The sequence below is a fragment of the Vulpes lagopus genome, chromosome 1 (genome assembly GCF_018345385.1).
Source record: "Vulpes lagopus strain Blue_001 chromosome 1, ASM1834538v1, whole genome shotgun sequence".
In the NCBI taxonomy this organism is placed as follows: domain Eukaryota; kingdom Metazoa; phylum Chordata; class Mammalia; order Carnivora; family Canidae; genus Vulpes; species Vulpes lagopus.
The window spans coordinates 87,975,051-87,999,140 of NC_054824.1; the positions used below are offsets into that span (position 1 = coordinate 87,975,051).

The following is a 24,090-nucleotide window of genomic DNA, read 5'->3' on the forward strand; positions in this document are numbered from 1 at the left end:
TGTGTCTCTGCCTCTCTCTCTGTGTGTCTCATGAATAAATAAATAAAATCTTTTTAAAAAATGATAATTCATTTGCTTAAAAAAATCAGTATATAGGCCATTGATGTCTATAAAGGTATGAGTTACTGGCACTTCACCAAGCACCCCATACAAAACAAGTGGATATTTATGGTTTTGACTTTAGTAAATTCACTATATATTTGTGAGCAAAGGATATAATTTATGAAATGTTTAGCCTAAGCCCTGACAGCACTATTTGGAGTGGGGAACCTTAACATCTCTGCCTCTCACATTAATCCTAAGGCCAAAGTGAAAGAAAAATACTAAAATAACAAAACAATCTGTTGTGATGACAACTACCACAATGAAAAGAGAATTTAAAAGCCTTCCATAGAAAAACATTTTCCAAACTGGTTAGTAGTAACAAAATAGAAAATTTTAAAGTAGCACTGGGGTGCTGTTTTCAATTTCTAATTGTAGCTGATTTGTAAAGACAAAATTCTGAAGGCAGTCAGTTGAAGGACTATCCAACAGCAAAGTTAAATAGAAACAGACCAACACAGTTCCCTGGCTTCCATAAGTAGACTAATTAAATGACAAGATAGAAGTCACTTAAGTTGTATCTGACTTTTCTATGCCCCCCCCACCCCTGCAAACACAATAGCTTGATCAAAAGGACTAATTCCACTGGTTCCTGTAAGCCCCCACCTCCTGTTCACTGCCTGAACTTCTGGCCTCCAGCTGCAGCTCCGTCCTCATGGCCTCATCCCACAGCAGACACTCATAGCTGCAAACCTCATCCCACGCCTTCTGCACCCCGTCCATCCAGGAGCCCCGGTGCCTATTTATCTTCACAGCTGCTACCAGCTGCCAAGTCCTACCCACCTCAGCTTTATGGGGAGGGAATCGGGAGGGGGGGGGGCACACAGCATTCACTGCCTTATTTTAAATTTCACCAAGGATAGAGGTAAGTTTACATGAGAAAATGCAAAAACCACCTGAAAGGGCAGGTGTAAGGAGGGGGACAAGAGCAAGATGTTACATTTTACTCCTTCTCAACAGCATCTGCATTAGAAGCTAATGTAATCTCCAAAGGAAAGTTCTCTTTCTGCCATTTAGGGGACTTAAATTGAAGCCTCTAAACTCGATCTTTACTGACCCTTGGAGATCACAGCATGTATACATTGCCCTGGACATTAGTTACACGTGGGATTATCTGAAGGTTGTCAATTCCCACTTACCAGGGCTTCGGGGAACAGTGTGGAACCACGGAAGGTACTTAGGCCTAGCCTGTTATACACAGCCAAATTCCTCCCACATCCCTTTCCCAAAATAGTTTCTTCTGCTGCCAGTGCTATTGCTTAATTCCACAGGGAATAAATGATCCCAGCCTGAAGATGAATGCTATTTCAGACAGTGAAATGCAGTATTCAAAGGCTTGTGCACAGGAAGTGTGGTCTACTGGTATGTGCTTCTCTCTATTCTTATCACCCCATTCACAGCCAATCTGTCCAGGCATGAATCACACATACAAGCAGCACTGCTGCCCGTGAGTCTCAAAGAAATCCAGCCTGCGTGGAGACACATTGGCCCCATAAAAGCTGCACCAAAGAAAAATAAACTGATGTCGAGAAGTGCGTCAGAAGGAAGTCTGCAAGGTATTTCAGAGAGCACTATATGAAGCCTTTTAAGGAAAACTCTGTACAGCATGTACTCTCATAAAATAATTCTCCCCTGAGCCCTCTTCACTCTAGAGTCTTGTTGCTTCCCATCCATCACTCCGCTATTCTCCACTCTAGGGGGCCTAAAATCAGGGTGGCGATTCCAGACCAGGACACCTTGGAGGACCAAACAGGGCACTATTAATAATGATGGTGGAACATCCAGCACCAACGGAGACCAGCAAACTCAGATGTACTGCAGCCTACCTAAAACTCAATTTCATCTGGCGCTTCACCTGGCGACCTACCAAGCTTCGAGGGCTACCCTCTTGAAGATCTCCAATTCCTGTCCACCTCTCCCAGCCAGCATTCTGCTGTGTGTTCTTTAGAAAAGCCACCAGCACACAGCCTATGCATCTAAACAGCACAAAACATTGGTGTTATGGGCTTGGAAAGTAGGTCGTTTGAATCAAATTATTTTAAATAATTTTGTTATCTCCCTGTTTTCCCTTTTCTCCTCTCCATTTATCACATATATCAAAGAAAGCTTCGAAGAGGGGATCCCTGGGTGGCGCAGTGGTTTGGCGCTTGCCTTTGGCCCAGGGCGCGATCCTGGAGACCCGGGATCGAATCCCACATCAGGCTCCCGGTGCATGGAGCCTGCTTCTCCCTCTGCCTGTGTCTCTGCCTCTCTCTCTCTCTCTCTGTGACTATCATAAATAAATAAAAATTTAAAAAAAAAAAGAAAGCTTCGAAGAGGACACGAGATCTTAAAATATAAGCCTGAAGAAAATGGTTGTGCGATTCTTTCCCTTAGCATTTAAAAAAAAAAAAAAAGAAAGAAAGAAAGAAAAAAAGCTGCAGACTGAGTGTGTTTTGACCTCAGGGCTTTCTTTCCTTTTTAGAGGAATGTATCTGGCATTGCCTCACTGCAGTTCACAGCTCTCGGTCAGGGATCTCATCCATCCCCCGAATCCACCCATCCCCTGGTAGCCAAGAGCAGTCAGTCTGGACCACAGCACTATAAATGTAGTGCAGAAATAAATTATACAGAAAACCAGTCGTCAACACCCAAGCACAGTGGAAATCTTTGTTAAACTCCTTCTGTTCTAATTAACTATATTGGGTCACTTGCTATATAAAAGAAAAGGGTCAACTTTTAATGGTTAGAAATAATTTAGTTGAAAGAAGGTATTTTTTTTTTGTAAGAGGACTTGCTGTAACTGCTAACTATGACCTTCCTTCCCTCTCCTGTTCACCCTAGAGATTCAATATCTCCATTATCACCAGTTCATCAAAGATCTATTAAGTTACTCTCAGGCCATTGATGTGCTGGAGACACAAAGACAGAGGACAGCATTTCTACTCTTACATCTTTAGTGGGAGGTACAAACAGTCAAAGAAAATGGTGCAAACAGATTTATAGAAAACCAGTAGATTCACATAGAAGGAAGTAGTAGACAAAAATTACAGAAAGACAAATTTGAGTTGAGACTCCGGGATAAATATGAGTCTGTGTGGCCTGTTGGCCAGTGGGGTGGGCTTGGCATTTCTATAAAGGAACCACATAAGCAAAGGCATACATAGAGCATGGACCAACAGAATATATTTGGGGATCAGCACCTCCTGTGGGGCTAGAAAGATGGGGTTCTTTGGAGGAAGAGGGACGAGGTACATGCAGAGAACCAAGTCAACTTTCTTTCTCTGTATTTCAGGACTTAGGAGATCCCAATAACCATAAATTAAAAACTAGCAAGAGTCAGAGACCCTGGTCAGAAACTAGCAAGAGTGGATGGCAGAATGAGACAGAGCTGATGGCAAGTAAGCAGAATTTCCAGGATTCCGAATCCTGGAGCATGAGCAAATTCTGATGTCTTATTTAAGTAGGACAATGAGGAAGAAAATCAGAAGCAATGCTTAAAAGACTTTTATGTGAGTCTATTTGTTTTTAGAGATAAATCCCTTGGGGTAGCAACGAGGGCTATTATGATCAGTTCTCATCTTTCTGAACGCAGGGTACAGAGGTTTTTCAATTTTTCCCAAATCCTAAACTAGCTATGACTGTCCAACTTGCACTGGCCATTGAAGGGTGAGAAGCAATGTGTGTCTGTGTGTCACTTCTGCCTGAATGGCCAACAAGCGATTCATTACCAGTCTTGCCTTGCCATGGCAGAGTGACACTGCAGATGGTGCTGGCTCTATAAGCCTGGACCCTGAGCAAGGAAATGGGGAGCAGAGGCTTCATTCAACCCATGCTGGCCATGGAGACTGAAGGAGAAATAGACCTATGCTGTTTCAAGCCTGAGATAATTTTTTATTTTGTTTTCTCTGCATAAGCCCATTATGATTGATAAGCCTTGCTTAATCTCAAGCAGGTAATGAACCCAAAAGCTGGAGACCAGAGCCTCAGAGATCCTACTGAAGGCAGCTCACTTATTTACTGTGTAATAAAGAATTTGGCCTTGCCCAAAGAGAGGTCTGGCCTTCACTGTTGCCTTCTGGAAGGTAATCTATGTCATCCCTGACAGGATTGTCTTTGTTTAGGACAAAGTTGGGCACTCCTGATGATAACCAATCTCGGGGTGATGGCTGGCCACTCCAGAAAGACAACCATGTGATTTTTGTGTAGGGGACTGGGGATCTTGTGGGATCGGTCAGCCTAGAGATGAGATTAACCAAATGGACAGTCAGGCCCACATGATCAAGTCCCAAAAAATACTCTGGACACTGAAGCTCAGGAAGTCTTCCCTGGTTGCCAACACTCTCTAGGTATTGTCGCACACCAATGTAGGTAGAATAACACGCCCTGACTCCACAGGGAGAGAGCAGTGGAAGCTCTGCATCTGGAACCTCCTGACTCTGCCCTCTGCTTCTCTTCTCTTGGCTGATTTTTATCTTAGCCTTTCCCTGTAATAAACAATAGTCTTGTCTGTAATGGCTTTCAGTGGGTTTTATAATCTTAATTCTAGTGAATTCATGAACCTGTAGGTGGTTTCTGGGAACTCTCTGAACTTGTGATTGATGTCAGAAGAGAGGATGGTCTTATGCAGAGACAGTGCCCTATAACCTTGTAAGCGGCTTCATGTTTATCCAAACATTACCTTAGTACTATTTTTATCAGTTTAGGACAACTGAGCTGATTAAGAAATTGTATATATAAGTAAGGAGTTTGTATTTTTTTGGTTTTACAAATAATCTTCATAAAAGTCAGTTTAATGTCTAGCCAAGCACAGTTTATTTTATAGTCTACCTGGGAAGTCTACCTTCAGACCTGTGATCAGGGAAGTGCTTTCTTCTTGCCATCCATTGTTTAAAGAGCATGTGCGTGCGTACCCTCCACCAGAAAGCTGCACTAGGAAGAGGCCCATCTGACAAATGAAACAGCAATGGCTTTGTGTGACTGTGTCTGTTCCAGAGGCAACTGCAAGTCACCTGAAGAGTTACTGAATAATGTGGCAGTTACAAATTGATCAACAGGCATTTGTTATGCGCAGATTATTATTAGGATTTTGTACCACATGTACGTATTCTGGCTCCACGATCATGGATAGCCAGATCCTGAGGGAGAGTAAGGCACATGCAGATAACCAGGACACTGTTTACCACTCACTGATTTTTTTTCAGTACCCGCTCTCAAATACAGTCAATATACTCTGAAACACAAACACACTGCCTAAAGAGGTCAAGGCCATCCTGCTCAATGCCCTACACTTCCCTCCTCTACCTCTTTTTATATATCCGGTCCTACTTTCTTCAATGTGCCATAGTGGCTAAGAGCTGAACTCTGGAGCCAGACTATATATATGTGAATATGTATATATACATATATGAAATGGCTTCTCGAACACAGGGAATACAATGTAAGTGTTAGCACAGGTATCTAAGGACGGTCCCTCTGTCTTTCCAAAGTGAAGCCTTTGCCCGCCTCACTGCATCCATATTCCCTGCCACTGTCCTTGTGGTTTTGTTTCACCAATTTTCCCTGCTCCTTCGCACTCATTTCCTCTCTTAAATCCTTCGGCTCTATCTGCAAATGTATTCAAGTCCTCTCCTTCTCCCCCGCGCCCCCACCGCCAAACAATAAATGATCCTCATTGGATTACCTAGTAGATTTACTATTCCACTTCCTTACTTCCCTTCACACCTCCACATACTCCCAATCTCAAAGACGTCGCCAAAGCTCAAGATTCCACTTCCCATCATTCCCAACCCTTGGTAATCTAGAACAGTGTATGCATCTTGCCTTTGTGTGGACTAGACACTCTAAATAGAGAAGGGCCACCTCTCACTTCTCCAGGATTACTATGAGTAAAGTGAGTAGAAAGGAGAAGCACTTTGAAGTTAAGATACCAGGAGTCCAACAGGAAAGCGCAGTGCTCCTCTCTGTAACCATGTATTGGAAGGATTTGTGGGTAAATCGACTTCCACAGAACCACTGGGCTTTCAGAGCAGAACCTGTGTCTAAGCTGATTAAGTGGAAAGAACAAAGAGTTGGATTTGAAGTTCTGGCACTTACCAGACCTATAACATTGAGGTTTTTATCAGGTTCAACTTTTTGAGTTTCTATAACCTGGTCTGTAAAACGGAGACAATAAGATCAGCAACTGCTCTAGGGTTTTTGAGAGAAATCAATAAAGGACTGTGTGTGTCTGAGAACGTTTTACTATAAAGTCTAAGTTGCTGCCTGTCACAAGGTCAGTATTTGTTATTAATGATTAGAAATTGGCTTCCCTTAAAAATTGGAAGTGAAATTGATAACTGTCTAATGGATCCTAGGGAGCCATCATTAATACAGCAGTCCCCCCTTAGGTGAAGGGGATATGTTTCAAGGACCCCAGTGTGTATCTGAGACCACAGCTAGTGCTAAACTGTATATACACTATGGCTGTTTTCTCTGCATACATGCCTATGACAGAGTTTAACGTAAAAAGTAGGCACAGTAAGAGATTAACAGCAATCACCAATAATAAAATAGAATGGTATAACGATATACTGTGATAAAAATACAGATGTGGTCTGTCTCTTTTTTTCTCTCAAAATATCTTATTGTACTGTACCCACCTTTCCTATGATGACGTGAGGTGATTAAATGCTTAGATGACAAGATGAAGTGAATGGCATAGGTACTGTGCCCTAGTGTTAGGCTCCTACCGATCTTCTTATGGTAGGTCAGAAAAAGGATCGCCTGCTTCTAGACCAAGGTTGACAGAGGGTAACTAAAACCAGGGGAGGCAATACTGCAAGGGAGGGGGGACTACTGTGCTAGTTAACAAGCAAACCTAAAAGCCAAATCCAATTCCTTTCAGGGAAAGGCAATACAGGAAAAATATGTTATGCAATCAAACGTCTCTCTAAAAAATTCACAGGTCTGTGGGGTTCTTTGGCCAGTCTGTCCCAAATTCCCTCCCTGTGGTGCATCACGTGCCTGAGCTTCTGGCAACGGAGCTCTTCCCAGTTGCCATAGTAACCCAAGGAGGAAAAAAATCTTTTCACTCCCTCACTGTCCTTTGTCCCTCTGGTCCCACCATTACAGAGAAACATACATTCCCCATAGCACATTAAGTCCAGCGAAGTAACATCTAGAAAGAACTACCCTCCAAAAAAAAATCCATGCTCCTCTTCATGCACACACTTCATCCTTGACATAAAACCCAGGTTTCTATTTCACATTGCTTCTGGCTCCACCTTACATTCCTGGGATCACCAGTATGCCTGCCTCATGAGGACTCACATCGTTCACATACCTGAGGAACCTACCATATCCTGTCTTTGCTCATACTTGAAGAAACTCAATTCTTTTAATCTCATTTCATAAAGCAATCCCTCACATTCCAGATTATTATAATTATTATTACTCACTAGTGTGTCAACATCTCCCTTATTTTTTTTCAACATCTCCCTTAAAGCTACTTGCCCTGACTGCTATTTTTCTCTGTGTCCCTATTTTAGGAGCTTCTGATTAAGAAATATATATATGTATAAAATTAGTATATATTAAGTTACTAATATATTTACTAAATATATCTGATTATTGACATCTAATAATCCAGTGATATGAAATACGTTATATAATTCTGTAAATTACATATAATACATATATATGCTGGGGTAATGTTTATTTTTATCTTCACTTACATAGAACATGTCCTAAAATACTATCCCTTGACTTCATTGATCCTGTTACTTCTTAGGCCAGGAATGTTTTCTTCAACTCACTTTTTTTGCCTCCAGTTATTTCTTGAATTTTTTGTGAGGCCGACTCAAGTTAATCTCTCACTGTGATGACCATCTAACTCAACTCTGCTGTATTTTAGTCCTTTTCCTGATGACTTTCTGCATTGCTTTCCTATTAAAAATCAACTGGCAGGCATACAAGTGATGAAAAGTTTTATTTTCATAAGATATCAGGGTTGAGGTGAACTATTCTTAAAATATTAGTCGATATCACTTCAAAGAAAGTGCCGATTATGAATGACTCCATAACATTATTGCCTTGACTCAGATAACTAAAGGGGGAAAATAATGAATTTCTCCCTACAGACTGAAAAGCACTGGTTATAAAGAAAGGAAATTCATGTGATCAGTGTAATCATAATTTCCACATAGTGTCTAAAGAAGTATGCCAATTATTTTTCCTCTCACATGGACAGTGTGTCAGAAGAATATCTACAAGCTGCCTAAGCCCCTTCTGTTAAAAAAAATTTGTGCTATTGCTGCACACCATTAAAGAAAACACCACAAAAATCTAACATACCATCATTCATTTGCATTTTCACCTTAGTTTAACCAAGTTCCAGGGAATCTGTTTGTTTCCCTGGAAGGATCAAAATTTATAAAATGCAATCCACTGAAATACTTTTAGAATTTTATTTTGTTCAATCAAAATCAGTGCATGACAGGTACCACAACTATATCTTCACACTGGAAAACCCAACCTAAAAAAATAAGGAACTCTTCTAATGCACAAAGAAATTCCTAGAGTAAGAAAGTAGGAAGATCTAACGTGAAAACTAACGTGGACTATTACACACCAACTGAAAGGTTTGTAATGCAACTACTTATGAGAGAGATACTCCATGGAAAATACTATGTGCTAAAATTCAAAAAAAGCATGCTACAGTTTTATACACAGAGATGCAAAATAAACAGTGACAAGTCTTCTTTCCCTCTGTGAGATGTTATGAAAGTAACTACATTTTCCTTTCTCCCAGAACAACTTTGAAAAGTATAATCTCTGCCTAACATGATTTAGGCCTTGGCCTTCATGATCTAATGGGAAAGACAGACTTTCTATATTCTGGCTCTCTTCTTCTGTAATCAAAATGAAGGAATAATACATGTATGAGAAACTTATTCCTTTTTCTCCTACCATTTTATTAAAATTGTCTTTTCTCAAAACCCAAATTACAATCCCAGAACTGGGCTATGGTCTTAGCAATTTTGAATGAGAAACATCAATTTTTCCAAACCAAAATTCTTCAACAGAACACACCCCCACAAAAAGATTTCCTCCTTGAGATCAATTAGACTTCACCAGAGCAAAGCTCTTGGCTGTTCTGAACTTTAAAAAAAACAAACAAACAACAAAAAAAACACAAAAAAAACGAATCTCCCTGACTTTTGCTTCTGGGAAGATAGAGTGGAAGTATTTTCCCCTATTCCTCCCTCCAAGTATAACTAAGAACCCTGGACACATCATATATAAGACAAACGTACAAAGCCCAGAAGATGGGGAAAAGGCAGCAGATCAGCTGGGCACCTAGGGACCCAGAAATGAGTTCCCTGAGATTTCCTTTTTCTCATGTCTTCCAGATTTGGAGCTGGAGAGAAGGTAATGACATGCAACAATCTGGCTCAGTCTCCAAAAAATTATGTGGAGCGGAAGAAACCAAACTCGAAGCATATGATTGCATGTATCTAACATTCCTACAATGATAAGACTAGAGCTATGGAGAACAGAAGAGCGGACGCCCGGGGTTAAGGAGGAGCAGAGGGTAGGAGGAAGGTGGGAGAGGCTGTAGAAGGCCCGCAGGACAGACCCTTGTTGTGATCGATCTGGTCTGTATCTGGACTGTATCAATGTCAATACATTGGTTGTGATATAACAACGATAGTTTCCCAAGTGTTAGCATTAGAGGAAACTGGATAAAGAGTACATAGGATCTCTCTGAGTTATTTCTTATAATTGCATGTAAATCTACGATTACCTCACCATAAAGAGATTAACTTTTCTGCTAGTGACTTCTAGTATATCCTAATCTGCAACTGAAACGGCTGACAAAGTCCCACCAAGGAAAAAGTGATAAGTTTCTATTGAAATACTTGTACCCTAATTTTTTTTTGGAAAAAATAATTACAAACTTTAAAAGTATTTTTCAGAGCAGATATTCCCATAAACTTTTCTAGAACTGGAGAAGAAAAATTCACATTACGGTGAGCTGGCACAGGGATCCCTGGGTGGCTCAGTGGTTGAGCGTCTGCCTTTGGCTCAAGGTTTGATCCCAGGGTCTGGGATCGAGTCCTGTGTCAGGCTCCTTGCAGGGAGCCTGCTTCTCCCTCTGCCTGTGTATCTGCCTCTCTGTGTGACTCTCATGAATAAATAAATAAAATCTAAAACAAACAAACAAACAAAAAAACAATGAACCGGCACACAGTCACCAGACATATTACTGGATGAAAAATTTTTTAAAAGGTCAATCAATAAATGGCTTTTAACTGAGACAATTTCACAACCAATATGGGGATCATTTTTCTATGAGAATCGCTAGTCGTCCCACATTACCCTGTCTGTACTGACATACTATTTTTTAAATTTTCCTCTTGTTCGTACATTTTTCTGTGAATTTTATTTCAGAGCTTCATTTCTTATTTCGTAATGAGCTTTCCCATATGGATTTATCATCTTAAAAAAAGAATGAGACTCATTCCATATCTGACATGGCAGCTGCCTCTTAGTCCAAGGAGCTTTCTCTATTTCTACATTTAGCCCAGAACTAAACTGTGTAAAGATTCACAGCACACGTCCCTCAATTCCGAGCAGAAATCTTTAAATGTGTGGCACCATCAAGAGGCAATAGCTTGTACTGCCACTGTAACAAGAACCTAGGGTGGCTCTCAAGTATAAGAAACCTGCTTTTTAATAGCAGCAGTCACAGACTATTGCAACAAAGAATTATACTGAGACTTTGGCTCAGTGTTTCTCCAACGTAGAGTCTTTGGATTATTGCTAAATGCTCTTTTTTTCCTTCCCATTCCTCTTCTACCCACCTGGTGATCCAACTGAAGGAGAAGAAAACGATCTGATAACTGTTTTTACTCAGTTAACTGAGGACGTTGGCACTCTTAATTTGCTAATGATAAATTCCTTCAATATTTACTGGGCATCTACATACATGCCAAGAATTCGCCACCTCAAATACACAGAGAGAAAGTCCGAAGTTTATGTTCTGATGATCTCATCATAGACAGTAGTGCTCTTCATATTACCCACTACTTACAGATTTATTCTTATTTTGTTAGAAATGAAAGAAGTCTGCTTACAGAATGGGCAGCTTATTTAGGCAATAGACAGCATTGCCACTCGAAGCTTGTGTTGTCCCATATATCATAATTAATTTCACCCAAAAAGTTTTCTGAGCATAAGAAAATTTAAAATTGCATACACGGCTCCCATTATACTTCTGAGCTAGACCCCACTGACCATCCAGGTAAGGCATCAAAGTGAAAGAAGCTGCAGAATGGCAGGGAACTGACAGAGTTAAACATCAGAGCCGAGAAAAAGCAAGGCTTCACAGAAATGGGTCAGTTTAAGGCTCATGCTAACTCTTAAGATTAAAACTAGCAACAATAGACATTGTGAGTCAGGATATAGAAAGTGAGTCATAAAATTTCTAAATATCCCTTTAAAAAGTCTGAGCCACCAAGTTTATTTGGTCAGTCAACCAACCTCTCACCCATTTGTAATTTAACTGGCTCACTTCCCTCTAAGGCAACCATTTTTTTAAAAAAATTAAAACTATAGTCAGGATGTAGCAGAAGGAAGGGCCACACCAGGAAGGAATGCCTTCCGAGTTTGTGAGAGTGGAGGACAAAATAGTTTTCAATCTTGAGCTTGCCTTCACATTTCAAACACATTCCTCTTAGGGACAAAAAAATATATATATATTAATACTATGGCAGGTTCCATTATGGCATTCTCTTAACATTGTCCATTCTGCTTCCAATCAAGAATTCAAATTCACAATGCAAAAAAATGTCTGAATGCCCAAATTGTCTCTGGGGTCAAGAATCACAAGGAAGTGCAGGGAGCAAAAAGCAGGCAGAGAGAGAAGCAATGCATGCCTGTGGTTAGGGTGATTTTCATCTGACAAAGGCTCGCACTTCTTGGGTTCCCAGTTTTTCCTAATTACAAAATTGAATAGCACCAATCTATTTACTCTAGTTTCTAAAATGGTATCTGCACCTTACCATCTTAAGATTAGTGAACACATACATTTATTATATAAAATGCTATATATAATTCCTTAAATATAATCCATTAAGCTTATATTTAATTTTAGAAATACAGGTCTCCAGCCTGCTCAACAGGACACAAGTGGGACTCTGGGTCCTGCAGTCTTGGCTCTCATATGACCCTGGAGAACACCAATTCTTACAAGGAGTGCTATGAAATTTTTAAAAATAAAGAGAAGCAACTGATTTTCATCTCTTCATTTTTAACTGCATATCCGAAGGGAATTGCCCCATTTCTGGACGCAAAAAGAATGCATTTATGCTGAGATATTTGCATTCTTTTGCATAAAACTTCACGGTTACCTGGAACCAAGTGCATAAACTTAATTTAGAGATGTCTGAGAACTAGGGGCAGAACCTTTGGCCACTGAATAAGGAAAGCCAGAATGTCGTGAATGGATATCAAAAACATTCATATACTCTTTTCAAAAATGGGTATGCAACGCTTCCCATACCCTAGTCATCTGGATAGGAGGTGGATATACAGCAATAAACAAGACTGACATGGTCCCAGTCTCGTGCAATCTAAAATTCTTCCATTGTAAAGTGCTTTCAGAGAAGCTACTGGAACAAAATATCTTCCGAACAGAATTGCTGACCCACACATTTTACCTACTCAAATAACGAAACTATGGGAACACTACTATCTTTCTTGAGAGAAAGCCAACCTCATCTTTGGGATGGTAGAGCACATGAAAGTTAGAGACCTTATTCTGTGGTGCTTCACGAGATTGGAATCATATGGCAGCATGTTTGAAAAATGAATAGCCAGTGTGGCCCTACATAGTTCTATACAGCAACAATCCTGTTTATCAAGGCACCAGAGAAGACTGCCATCCGCTAGGAAGAAAACACTGGATTGCTACAGTGCAATTTGTGGGAACCCATTCGTTCTCCACGTAGCACACAGATGTTTTTCGCATTGTAACCAAATGAATACTCTTCACAGAAGTAGGGTTTGCTACAGAATTTTTTATTTTCTCCCTTTCCTTTTAAAATGTCTTCTCAGGCAGCCCAGGTGGCTCAGCGGGTTTAGGGCTGCCTTCAGCCCAGGGCCTGATCCTGGAGACCAGGAATCAAGTCCCACATAGGCTCCCTACATAGAGCCTGCTTCTCCCTCTGCCTGTGTCTCTGTCTCTCTCTCTCTCTCTCTGTGTGTGTGTGTGTGTGTGTGTGTATATCTTATGAATAAATAAATAAAAATCTTTAAAATAAAATAAAATAAAATAAAATAAAATTACTTCTCCCTGAGCCCTATAATGTACTACATGCCATCACTATCACTATATTACTGGGAGGGAGGCAAATAAGAGGAATAAAAGAATATCCTATCTCCAGCCCCTAGAACATCTAGTTTGTCAAAGAATCAGCATCCTAGCCCTCTTGAGATATCTTATCCATTCATGTGTCCTCTACTTGGAAAACAGCTCAGCATTGAAAAGTTTAAACAACCACAGACCAGCCCAGAAGAATGTCACAAGGTCTACGAGGTCAAGTACACACAACACACTTCATGCACACAGAACCCTCTTGAGACCTCACTTGGAACTAGTAAGTCTTAGTTTAGAATATTTTTAAACAAGGCTTGATATCTGGTTTCTAAAATCATAAAAAAGAAAGAAAAGGTTGGCATAATGACAAAGGCAAGAATTGGCAGCCTAGAGCAAGAGAGAAGGAATAAAAATTATAACAAATCAAATATCTCAAATAGCACAGCAGTTGGAGGCCATTTAATGAGACTCAATGTGAATTATTATACCTCAAAAACAGGTCCTTGGAGGTTCATAATTAGGGTTCAGTCTTTAAGACTCAATATAATTACCTTAAGTTTTCAAATAAAGATTGAACAAGGAAAAAAAAAATCCAGATGAAACACTCCTATAATCACAGTTTAGCTAGAAAGTACTACAGAAATTATAGTGAACCACCCTTACTCTGCTTGGTTTCCACACTAATGAGTTAAATAAATCTTTGGCATCTATTCATTTTATACTTGTAGAAGAGTTCTGTTATTTTTTTGAAAATTATGCTTTGACATTTTGGAGGTGCCTGAGAAATGTCCAAGTACACTCGTCTTGTGAAGTCCATTAAATTGCATTGCTCACAATATAGATCTCAGAGGCTGGAAACCCAGGCGCAGCTTCTCTCAGCCCCTGGAGTAAATCCCAAATGGCAGGAGAACTTTACCTTCACTGACTTTTCACAAACTTTTCTGCAGTTTTTGTTTTCCTGGCTGTGCTTTGTTTTTGTTTCTGATTCTTGGCTAAGTTTGACCGGGGTTTTGGTTTGCACACAACCAATATCTCCACTGGTTATCTCCACTGGTGGCAGCAATGACTAGGGATCTGGTTTTACAGTCTGGTCACGTGTGATCTCCAGGTAGAATTGAAATTTAACCTTGCTCGGGTGAGAGGTGACTGAACATTTGTGTTTGCTGTTGTTTTAATGTGTTGGTTATTTTTCTATCTGTGAGTTCAACTCAGGACAGTATTTTGTGCCCAATGGAAATGTGAGCTATCTCTTGAGATATGGAACCATGAAATTTTATGTTCCAGTGTTTACTTTTGATCTGTAGCTGAAGCTATAGAACTAAGCTTTAAGTTCTTTATCTGAGTCTCTGTAGCTGAGGGGAAAAAAATCACTGGAATGAGTGAAGTATTTTCCTACTTTCTGAAGATAATAATAATTAAAATAAAGGCCTTCTGCTCTGATTGGTTTAGAAATTAATAAGCACTTAGACAGAAATCTAACATTTCCAAATTTCTAAAAAATAAAATAAAATGAAATTCTAATAATTTAAAGAAAAAGAACTTTCTCATCAAAAAAAGTGCTGATTTCAGAAGCATTTGTTTCCCTTAGAAAAAAGGTTTACGTGAGCAAAACAAACTCATGGACAAGTCAGACTGATTTGACAATCTGGTTTAAAAAACAGTTCTATGTCTTTTGTTTTACCAGTGTACAGTATAATACATGTGTAATTTCCTAATTTTTAAAAGATTTATTTATTCATTGGAGAGAGAGAGAAAGAGAGAGCACAAGTAGGGCAGGGGTTGGGGGCAGAAGGAGAGGGAGAGAATCCCAAGCCAACTCCACACTGAGCACAGAGCCCAATGCGTGGCTCGATCCCAGGACCCTGAGATCAGAGTGGAAAACAAGATGCTCAACTTTGACTACGCCGCCCAGGCGCCTCTGTAATTTCATACTTGAAATAAGTTTGGATTTATTTTATCATAAAGAGATTAGTTTATCTGGATTTTTAAAAATATCATATCAGTTTACTGAAAAGAAGCTAAGATTACTTCATATAATGTTTAAGCTCAACAAAAATATAAAAGTTGTGCTCAACTAAACAGAATGATAATTGCGACACACGTTTTTATATCAATAGTAATTATGTTCTATGATGTGTCAGGTTAGGCATAATTTTCAGTATCTTTAAATTATTTGCTTTTGTCTTACTGCTTTTGTCTTAAAGTATCCTGTCGTTCCAGGTTCCAGGATTGAAAGAGGACCATAAAAAACAAAAGTCAGTGAAAACTTAAAAATTGTAGGTTTGCACAAAGGGAGCTTTATCTGACTTGGTTTATAATACTTGCAATAGTAAGTCTATAAAAATGCAATAAAATGTTAAAATTCTGGCAAACTTTGGACAACTTTGATGGGTTTATTCATAAAGTAATTTAAAAAATGTAATGCATGACAAATATCCTATTAACATAAAACTTAAATGTGGTTACGTATATTGAAATGATAGATTGATCTTGGAGAAGTCAGCCTCCCTTACAAAAGGTAATAAAAGGTTATTTTTCTATATAATTCCCAGAGAGTAGAGAGGTTCAGTAACTCATGAGAGTAACTTTTTTGTGCTTTGTGCTAACTGGGATACATCCCTGAATATTTAAAATGATGTTTTCTAATGATTTAAGATTTCTTGTTTATTGTAAAATAATATTTTTAAAAATATATTATTTATTTACTTTATAGAAAAAGAGAGTACTAGAGAGAGAGAGAGAGAGAGAGCAAGCATGAGCAGGGGGCAGAGGAATGGGAGAAGCAGGTTCCTCACTGAGCAGGGAGCCCCACGTGGGACTCAGTCCCAGGACCCTGGGATCGTGGCCTGGGACAAAGGCAGACGCTTAACCGACTGAGCCACCAGGTGCCCCTATTATAAAATAACCTATTATTGCTTTATTAAGAAGGAAAACTGAAAATATTCATTGTTGTCATGTAACCACAAACCTACTTTTGTCATGTAATGAAATTTCCTCTAATTATTATTTTTTGAAGATTTTTATTTAATCATAAGAGACATAGAGAGAGGCAGAAATCTCCTCTAATTAATATTTGACTCTGCCTTCCCAAAATCAGACCCTAAATTCAGAAAAAAAAAAAAAAGTTTTCCAAGATATTTTTTATACCTGAACCCTCTTTAAGTTTTCCCAGAGGACCCCCGGGCAAGTGCAAGATTTGTTCCTTCACCCTACAAAAAGAAGGATGTTACAAATAATTAGGTTTGCTCTGTCCCTCATGTATGATTAGCTCAACACCATCAAAAACTGCACAGGAAGATTTGTCAAATCAAATGAGAAGCTCGGCTTTCCCTAGGCTAATTTTGTATGGATAAAATATGATAATAGAAATAAAGTGGGCAACCCGGGTGGCTCAGCGGTTTAGCGCTGCCTTCAGTCCAGGGTGTGATCCTGGAGACCCGGGATGGAGTCCCATGTCAGGCTGCCTGCATGGAGCCTGCTTCTCCCGCTGCCTGTGTCTCTGCCTCTGTCTCTGTCTCTCTCTCTCTCTGTCTTTATGAATAAATAAAAACTTAAAAGAAAAAAAAAAAAGAAAATTCACAGATTGCATACTTTACAGAAAGGTCCTGGATATACGTCAATGGCCTCACTCTCTGTGACTCATTCTTACCTTCCCAGGAAACACTGATGAAGTAAGGCCAATGTCTTTTTTTTTTTTTTTTTAAGGCCAATGTCTTATGCCCTGGCAGAGGATATTAAGTTGCTTTCTTGCTGATTACCATTCATTAACTTAACCACAGATTAACCATAGCCACTTACTCTTATCCTCACCAAGGGTCTCTGCTTTCCCTCTCATATTAGCCTAGACACTCTGCTCTGAGTTATAGACTAGAATGTGCCTGTAATAAAGAAAGAGTCTCAGAGCCTGGTGGTTAGAACTTTACCAGATACTTTTTCTTCAGTCTTGAGATTTCAGACAACAGACTTGTGAGTAGAGGCTTCTGGCCTGATCCTGCATAGACAAGCATGAGACAGTAGTAGGTGGCTAAATCAGATTCTCAGGACTTCTTTTAGTCCACAAATAGATGCCTTCATGAAATCAAATTAATGACCCAAGATGCAAAGGAATATCAATTAATTATACAGAACTCAGCATACTGACACTGGAAATCTAATATCCATATGTCTTGTGGAAAACCATTGGCATTATGTGTAATGTTCTACTGTCTAAGTGGGGAAAACCTCTAACATTCATTCTCCATCTATCTCTAACCGTCAATTTAGTTGACTCTGATTCTGCAAACTAAATGAAACATTCTTTCAATGGTATCTTCTTCTCCTTGTCCCTCAGAATTCAGGCAGAAATATTTCTTCTAAATCACTGTATGTTTCAAAAGCAGTAACAGTACTTGCATAGGCTCAGTAAGAATCTATCTTCCCTTTTACTGGGATGCAATTAGACAGACTAAGCAACAGAGGCCAAACCCAGAGTGTCATATTTTAAAATAAACCTCATTTCATCAAATATGACAAAGCCCATTGTTAAGCAAAAAAAAAAAAAAAAAAAAAAAAAAAAAAAAAAAAAAGGTCTAACTTCGTATTTGGAGCCAATACCCACAAAATTCTCCCAAGAAATTAAATCAGGACCTGTTTGTGACTTACAAGGCACTGACTTTATAGGCAGTGAAGAAGATCACCTCCCAGATTGCCAGGAAACTGGAAAAAATGACAAATTCACCAACACTTAAAAGTGCTAAAGATGAAACCTGGAGGTGGTTTTCGAGGTTGGTTTCCCTGCCCTTGAAACAGAAGAGGAAAAAAACAACATCTCAGGAAGATTGCTGGAGTGAGGGAAGCCATTGAAATGCTCTCCTAGATTCCTTAATAAATTATCCAATATAAGTTAATTTTCTGGCTTCATTAATAATAGTCGTTCAGGAATGAAAGGTACAGCATAGGGAATATAGTTAATGGAATAGTGTTGTTTGGTTGTATGGTGACGGATGCTGGCTGCATTTGCAGCGAGCACAGCATAAGGTACGGATTTGCAGAATCACTATGTTGTACACCTGAAAATTAATGTATCCAGTGTAACACTGCATGTCAATTATACTACAATAAAAAAAAAAAAAGTTGTTCAGCACAGTGTAGAGCCAGATTTGCTATCCAACATACAAGAAGGTTTTTTCATATGCTAATTAAAACTTCTCCTGAATTTATGTCAATGAGTCAAGCCCAAACACAATGCCTTTCTGTGACCATGAAAAATTCTCTGGAGATTACTTAGGATAACAAAGGAAATTGCCATTTTGGAGCACCATCTAACAGACCCACCCAAGGACTACAGAATTCTCTAAGGGTATGCGCATTCGTTTTCATTCACTATTACTGATTAGGATGTCAGAAAGGATAGATATTAACTTATCAAAAACTACTAGTGATGCAAATGATTCTTCTAAAATTCCAAGAAATCCTAATCCAGTACGCTTCCTCTTAGCAACTGAAATGCTTTCGGTACTCTTATACTTTTGTAAATCAGCTTTAACATCTTGCTGCAACCTTCATTAAGGAACAACTCATCATTAATGAATTAAAATAATCTCTGACCCTGTACATCCTAAAAAACAAATAGACAAAAAAAAAAAAAAAAAGTCTCTGCTTAAGAGGGATCTCTGGGTGGCTCAGCGGTTTAATGCCTGCCTTTCACCCAGGGTGTGATCCTGGAGTCCCAGGATCAAGTCCCACATGGGGCTCCCTGCATGGAGCCTGCTTCTCCCTCTGCCTGGGTCTCTGCCTCTCTCTCTCTGTGCATCTCTCATGAATAAATAAATAAAATCTTAAAAGAAAAAGAAAAAAAAAAAGAATGCAGTAGTTTGTCCTCAGTCATTAATGGGACTCTCAGAGGATGTTTCCTCCCTTCTTACTATTTTCGGTATTTCTCACAATAAGCATAAATCCATTTTAAATAGGAAAAGACAACTCAAAACATTTTTCCGGATGTATAGTTGGGTGTCACTGCATGTACGAGGAGACTGCTGACAGGCTATGGGGCCGGGAGGGTGTGTGTACGTGCACAGTGCAGAAAAAAAGGTTGAGCCACACTTAGCCAACCTTTCAACTTTCCAGACCACTTGCAATAGAGAACAATTTACTGCCTCGCTGCCAATGAGTCACGATTTCACTGGTTATTTCTACCAGACCATGCACATGCACATTTGATGGCATCGGCAATATAAAGCAGTGTCTACTTGTAGTCTTAAAAGTCTCTAAGACTTCTAAGAAATTCAGCAAAGGCTCTCTGTGTGTCTCTCATGAATGAATAAATAAAATCTTTAAAAAAAGAAAAGAAAAGAAAGGAAATTCAGTAAAGGGAAGCTCAGGTGGCTCAGCAGTCTAGCACCGCCTGCAGCCCAGGGCGTGATCCTGGAGACCCGGGATCGAGGCCCACGTGGGGCTCCCTGCAAGGGGCCTGCTTCTCCCTCTGCCTGGGTCTCTGCCTCTCTCCCTCTCTCTGTCTCTGCGTGTCTCTCACGAACAAATAAATAAAATCTTTGAAAGGAAATTCGGTAAAATCCACAACCGCTTTGTCAGGTTTATCAGGCATCTATACCTGGGGGCCGTGCAGAGCAACTAAACAGAACACGAGGTACGGGTGGGCCCTGCAGGAGCCACACGTGACCGTGACCGAGAGCAGCGAATTCTGTTGGGGGGGGGGAGGGGGCAGGATCCTAGGGGGCGCGGCCGAGGCGGGGTGCCCTGGAGCCCTACAGCCCGCACGGCTCCTCTCCTCGGGGCGCCTGGGGGCCCCGCTCAGCGCGCAGCCGGGGCCGGGTGGGCGCGGAGGAGGATTACCAGTCGCTCCATCTCCTGCTCCCTGAGTCTCTCCTCCCTCTGCCGCCGGTGATAATCCATGAGGTCCTCGCGGCCCGAGATGGAGCTGATGCTGCTCTTCCTCTCCCGGAGGGCGGGCTGCGGCGTCCCCGCGGCCTGTCGGAGGCCGTCGGGGCCGGGGCCGGGGCCCGGGTCGAGGTCGGGGTCGGGGTCGGGGTCGGCCTCGCCCAGCTCGGCGGAGCCCCAGGAGAGGTTCCTGCGGGCGGGCGGGGCGCCGCCGGGGCGCTCGGGGGCGGCCGAGGCCAGCAGCATCTTGCGGGCCACCCGGGGGCTGGCGGGGATGCTGAGCGTGGAGCTCGCGTACGGGGCGCCCTCGGCCGCCGACGGCCTGTAGGGCGCGGGGCCCGCGCTCCGGGAGGAGAAGTCCAGGTAGCCGTCGAGCTCGGTGCAGCGGGGGGGCAGCTCGCGGTCCGCCGGCCTCGTCCGTCGGGGGCCGCCCGGCGCGCCTCTGGGGGGCAGGCTGAGCGGCGGCGTGGGGCCGTCGGCCGCCCTGTGCAGCCGGGGCAGCGAGCGGCTGTGCGCCCCCATGTGGCCCCTCCGCGCTCTGGGCGCCGCGGCCTCGGGCGGGGGCTCCCGGGGCCGGCCGGGCCGGGGCTGCAGGCCCGCGGCGTCCTGCAGGCCCACCCTCCGCGCCTGCTTGGGGCTGGACGGCACGCTGGCCGCCCCCGACCCGGGGCCCGCGGGGGCGCCTCCGCTCCAGGGCGCCAGCGGCGGGCCCGACGCCCTCCGGGCCTCCAGCCCGCCCAGGAGGCACACGTTGTCGTGGGACTTGTTCCTGGGGCTGTACTTGCAGTAGGGGGGCCTGTCGGCCAGCCGCAGGGGCCGCTCGGGGTCCGGCCTCCCGGGGGCACAGGCGCCCAGCGGCGGGGCGGGCGGCCTCGCCCCGGGGCCGCGGGCCAGCGAGGGGCTGCTCCGGGCGCCGCTCCCCAGCGGGGACGGGCTCCTCCGGGCCGGCAGCGGCTGCGACAGGGTCAGGTACGAGCCGGAGTAGTCTCCGTTGGCTTTGAATCTCAGACTGGAGGAGTATTTCCTGGGGCTCAGGCTCTCCATCGTGGTCTGGGAACGGTCGTCGTCGTCGTCGTCGTCGTCCGGGGAATTGGCCCCAAAGCCCGCCTCTAGGCTCCCATTCTGTAGATCGAGCTGCTTTTGCACGTGGCTAAGCTCTGCCATGGTCTTGCTGGAATCTGGAAGGGGGGGGGGGGAGACAGAGAGAGAGAGGAGGGTTGTATTTAGCAAAGATCGAAAAAGTGCAAGCACTGGCCAGCTGACGTCTGCACAAACAGCCCTGCGGGCTGAGCTGATGGGATTAACGAACGCAGGCTCTTGTTTTATTAATAAGTCCAGTAAAACTAAGGCCTGAAATGAAATGAAGAGGCCTGAAGAACACCGATGTGGGATGCTGTATGTGCAAAAGAAAAGTAATCAAGGGGATCCCTGGGGGGCTCAATGGTGGAGCACCTGCCTTCCGCCCAGGTGTGATCCTGGAGACCCGGGATCGAGTCCCATGTGGGGCTCCCTGCATGGAGCCTGCTTCTCCCTCTGCCTGTGTCTCTGCCTCTCTCTCTCTCTCTCTCTCTCTCTCTCTCTGTCTCTCATGAATAAATAAATAAAATCTTTAAAAAAAAAAAAAAAGAAAGAAAAGAAAGAACTCAAGAGGCCACTGATGATATTTGAAAAGAACAAGTCCCTAACAAAGTACAGGTGAGACTGGTCCATAAGAAAGACCGTTTCCCTAAAATAAAAAAAAAAAAGAAAAAGAAAGACCATTTCCCATCAGTCGTTCTGGTCCTCGGGGGACCACCTGCTTCCTGAGTACCAGGAAAACACCCACCATGGCGACACAGTGCACCCTCCTTTGGGTGTCTCTGCTAGACTCATTAACTGCTCAGAAGTCAAGTCGTGCAGAGACAAAATTCACATTCTGGCACACTAAGAGAGTTTCCCGTTAGACACTGATCAGTATCATGAGGGGCAGAGGATGACTATGAGAGTTCCCTTCTCAAGAAAGAGGTCATAAAGCTCCTGTACCCATCAGAAAAAGTCAGGTCATCGAGGAAACAGAGAAAAGAGGGTTCCCAAAACGACTGCCATATCAGGGTCAGGAGGCGGTATTTAAAACCTGAAACTGGAGGATCCTTAGGTTCCAGGTATCCTAAATGAATCAGGCTCATCCTTGATCTCACACTCTCTGCTCTTGTGGAAACACTTTTCTCCCTTCTTTGTACCCACCCGAACCCACCCATCCTTCATGGCTCAGATTCAGATTCTATCTTCCACGCTTACCATTTATTAGAAAAATGTGTGCACCCAGAAGAGTATTTTTGGACTCTAGTTTGATTACATTAACTTAAGAAACTAACGTTTTAGGTTATGAAAACATACTTTAAGTTCAATGATCACTGCAAACGAGAAGACTTGCATTTGTAATTGATAAAAGTATGTATTTTTCAGATTATCATCAAAGCAAAAACACAGTTTAAACATTCTCATTGAACTCATGCACTGCTGAGACCTGTCCAACACCTCAGGCTCCTTAGATACTAGTTATTACATCCTGGTCTTGTATCAATAGATGAGTAACCAATTTTATAACGTGCTTGTTCCTGAAACTAGGTCACAAGTTCAAGGAAGAGGGGTAGACAAAGTATTCCCATCTCATCTCCAGCCTCTCCTGACTCCCACAGACCCATTGGTGAGACACTCTATGAGCACTAGTTTTCAATTTGTCACAGCCTTCCCCCACTGTGTCCTATCCAGGGATTGGGGACTTTGCCTTGCTTGCTCAGCTTTGCAGACTTCCTGGGCAGATTCAGACAGCATACTAGGGAACTGCTTCCTATCCAGGCTGGGGCCAAGAAACAATCTGGGTACTTAAATCCTAGTGATGGGCTAAGTATCCATCCTCTTGTAAAGCTCAGCTTGCCCCCAACAAGCTCTACCTTGGGTTCCCTACCCTCCAACCCAAACCCCTGCCCTGATGGATTAAAAGCATGATTATCTTTTGGAGTAAACCTCAAAAAATTTTTTTTGAGATTCTCCCTTAGAACTGCCTCCCAGATAGAATCTGGTCTTGCCATCTGGCTTTTGTCAGGTCTTTCATTCTTCAAGGACAGGGCCATCTCTGCTCCCAAGACAAAGTCATAGTCAGCAACTGTCTATGACCACCAGCTATCACCTTGAAAGCAACACAAGTCTGGTTTGAGACTTACCTCACTCTCCCCTCTTGGAGGACTGAAACGAAGATGACCTCAAGTCATGATCCCCTCTGTTCTCAACTAACTGAGTTGCTTTGACAGTTAAGGCGGGGGGGGGGGGCCACTTAGAGTAAACTACTAGAGTATAATCTGTAGCAATACTTCTTTTTTAAAAAAAAATTTGCATTTACTTTATTTTATTTTACTTTTTAAAGATTTTACTTATTTTATTCATAAGAGACACGGAGAGAGAGGCAGAGACACAGGCAGAGGGAAAAAGCAGGCTCCCTATGGGGAAACTGATTGTGGGACTTGATCCCAGGAAGCCAGGACCACGACCCGAGCCAAAGGCAGACATTCAACCACTGAGCCACCCAGGTGCCCCTACTGTATTTTATTTCTGCTTTACTGAGGTATGACTGACAGATAAAATTGTAAGATATTTAAAATGGACATTGTGGTGATTTGATGTACATACATGTTGTGAATGGATTTTCATCATCTGGTTAGTTAACACATCTATCGTGTGTGTGTATGTGTGTGTGTGTGTGTGTGTGAGAGAGAGAGAGAGAGAGAGAGAGA

The 24,090-nt window shown here is 42.2% G+C and overlaps 1 protein-coding gene across 22 annotated transcripts in view; it reads right to left on the bottom strand.

Annotated features, from left to right (window-relative positions):
- The window catches only part of PHLDB2 (pleckstrin homology like domain family B member 2), a 219,383-nt gene that overhangs the window by 64,575 nt on the left and 130,718 nt on the right, over positions 1-24,090 (bottom strand). For all 22 annotated transcript variants that reach the window (XM_041727040.1, XM_041726996.1, XM_041727075.1 and 19 more), the window contains one exon: positions 20,276-21,498. In XM_041727040.1, the coding sequence (XP_041582974.1) occupies positions 20,276-21,498 (1,223 nt within the window). The remainder of the gene's footprint in view (positions 1-20,275; positions 21,499-24,090) is intronic.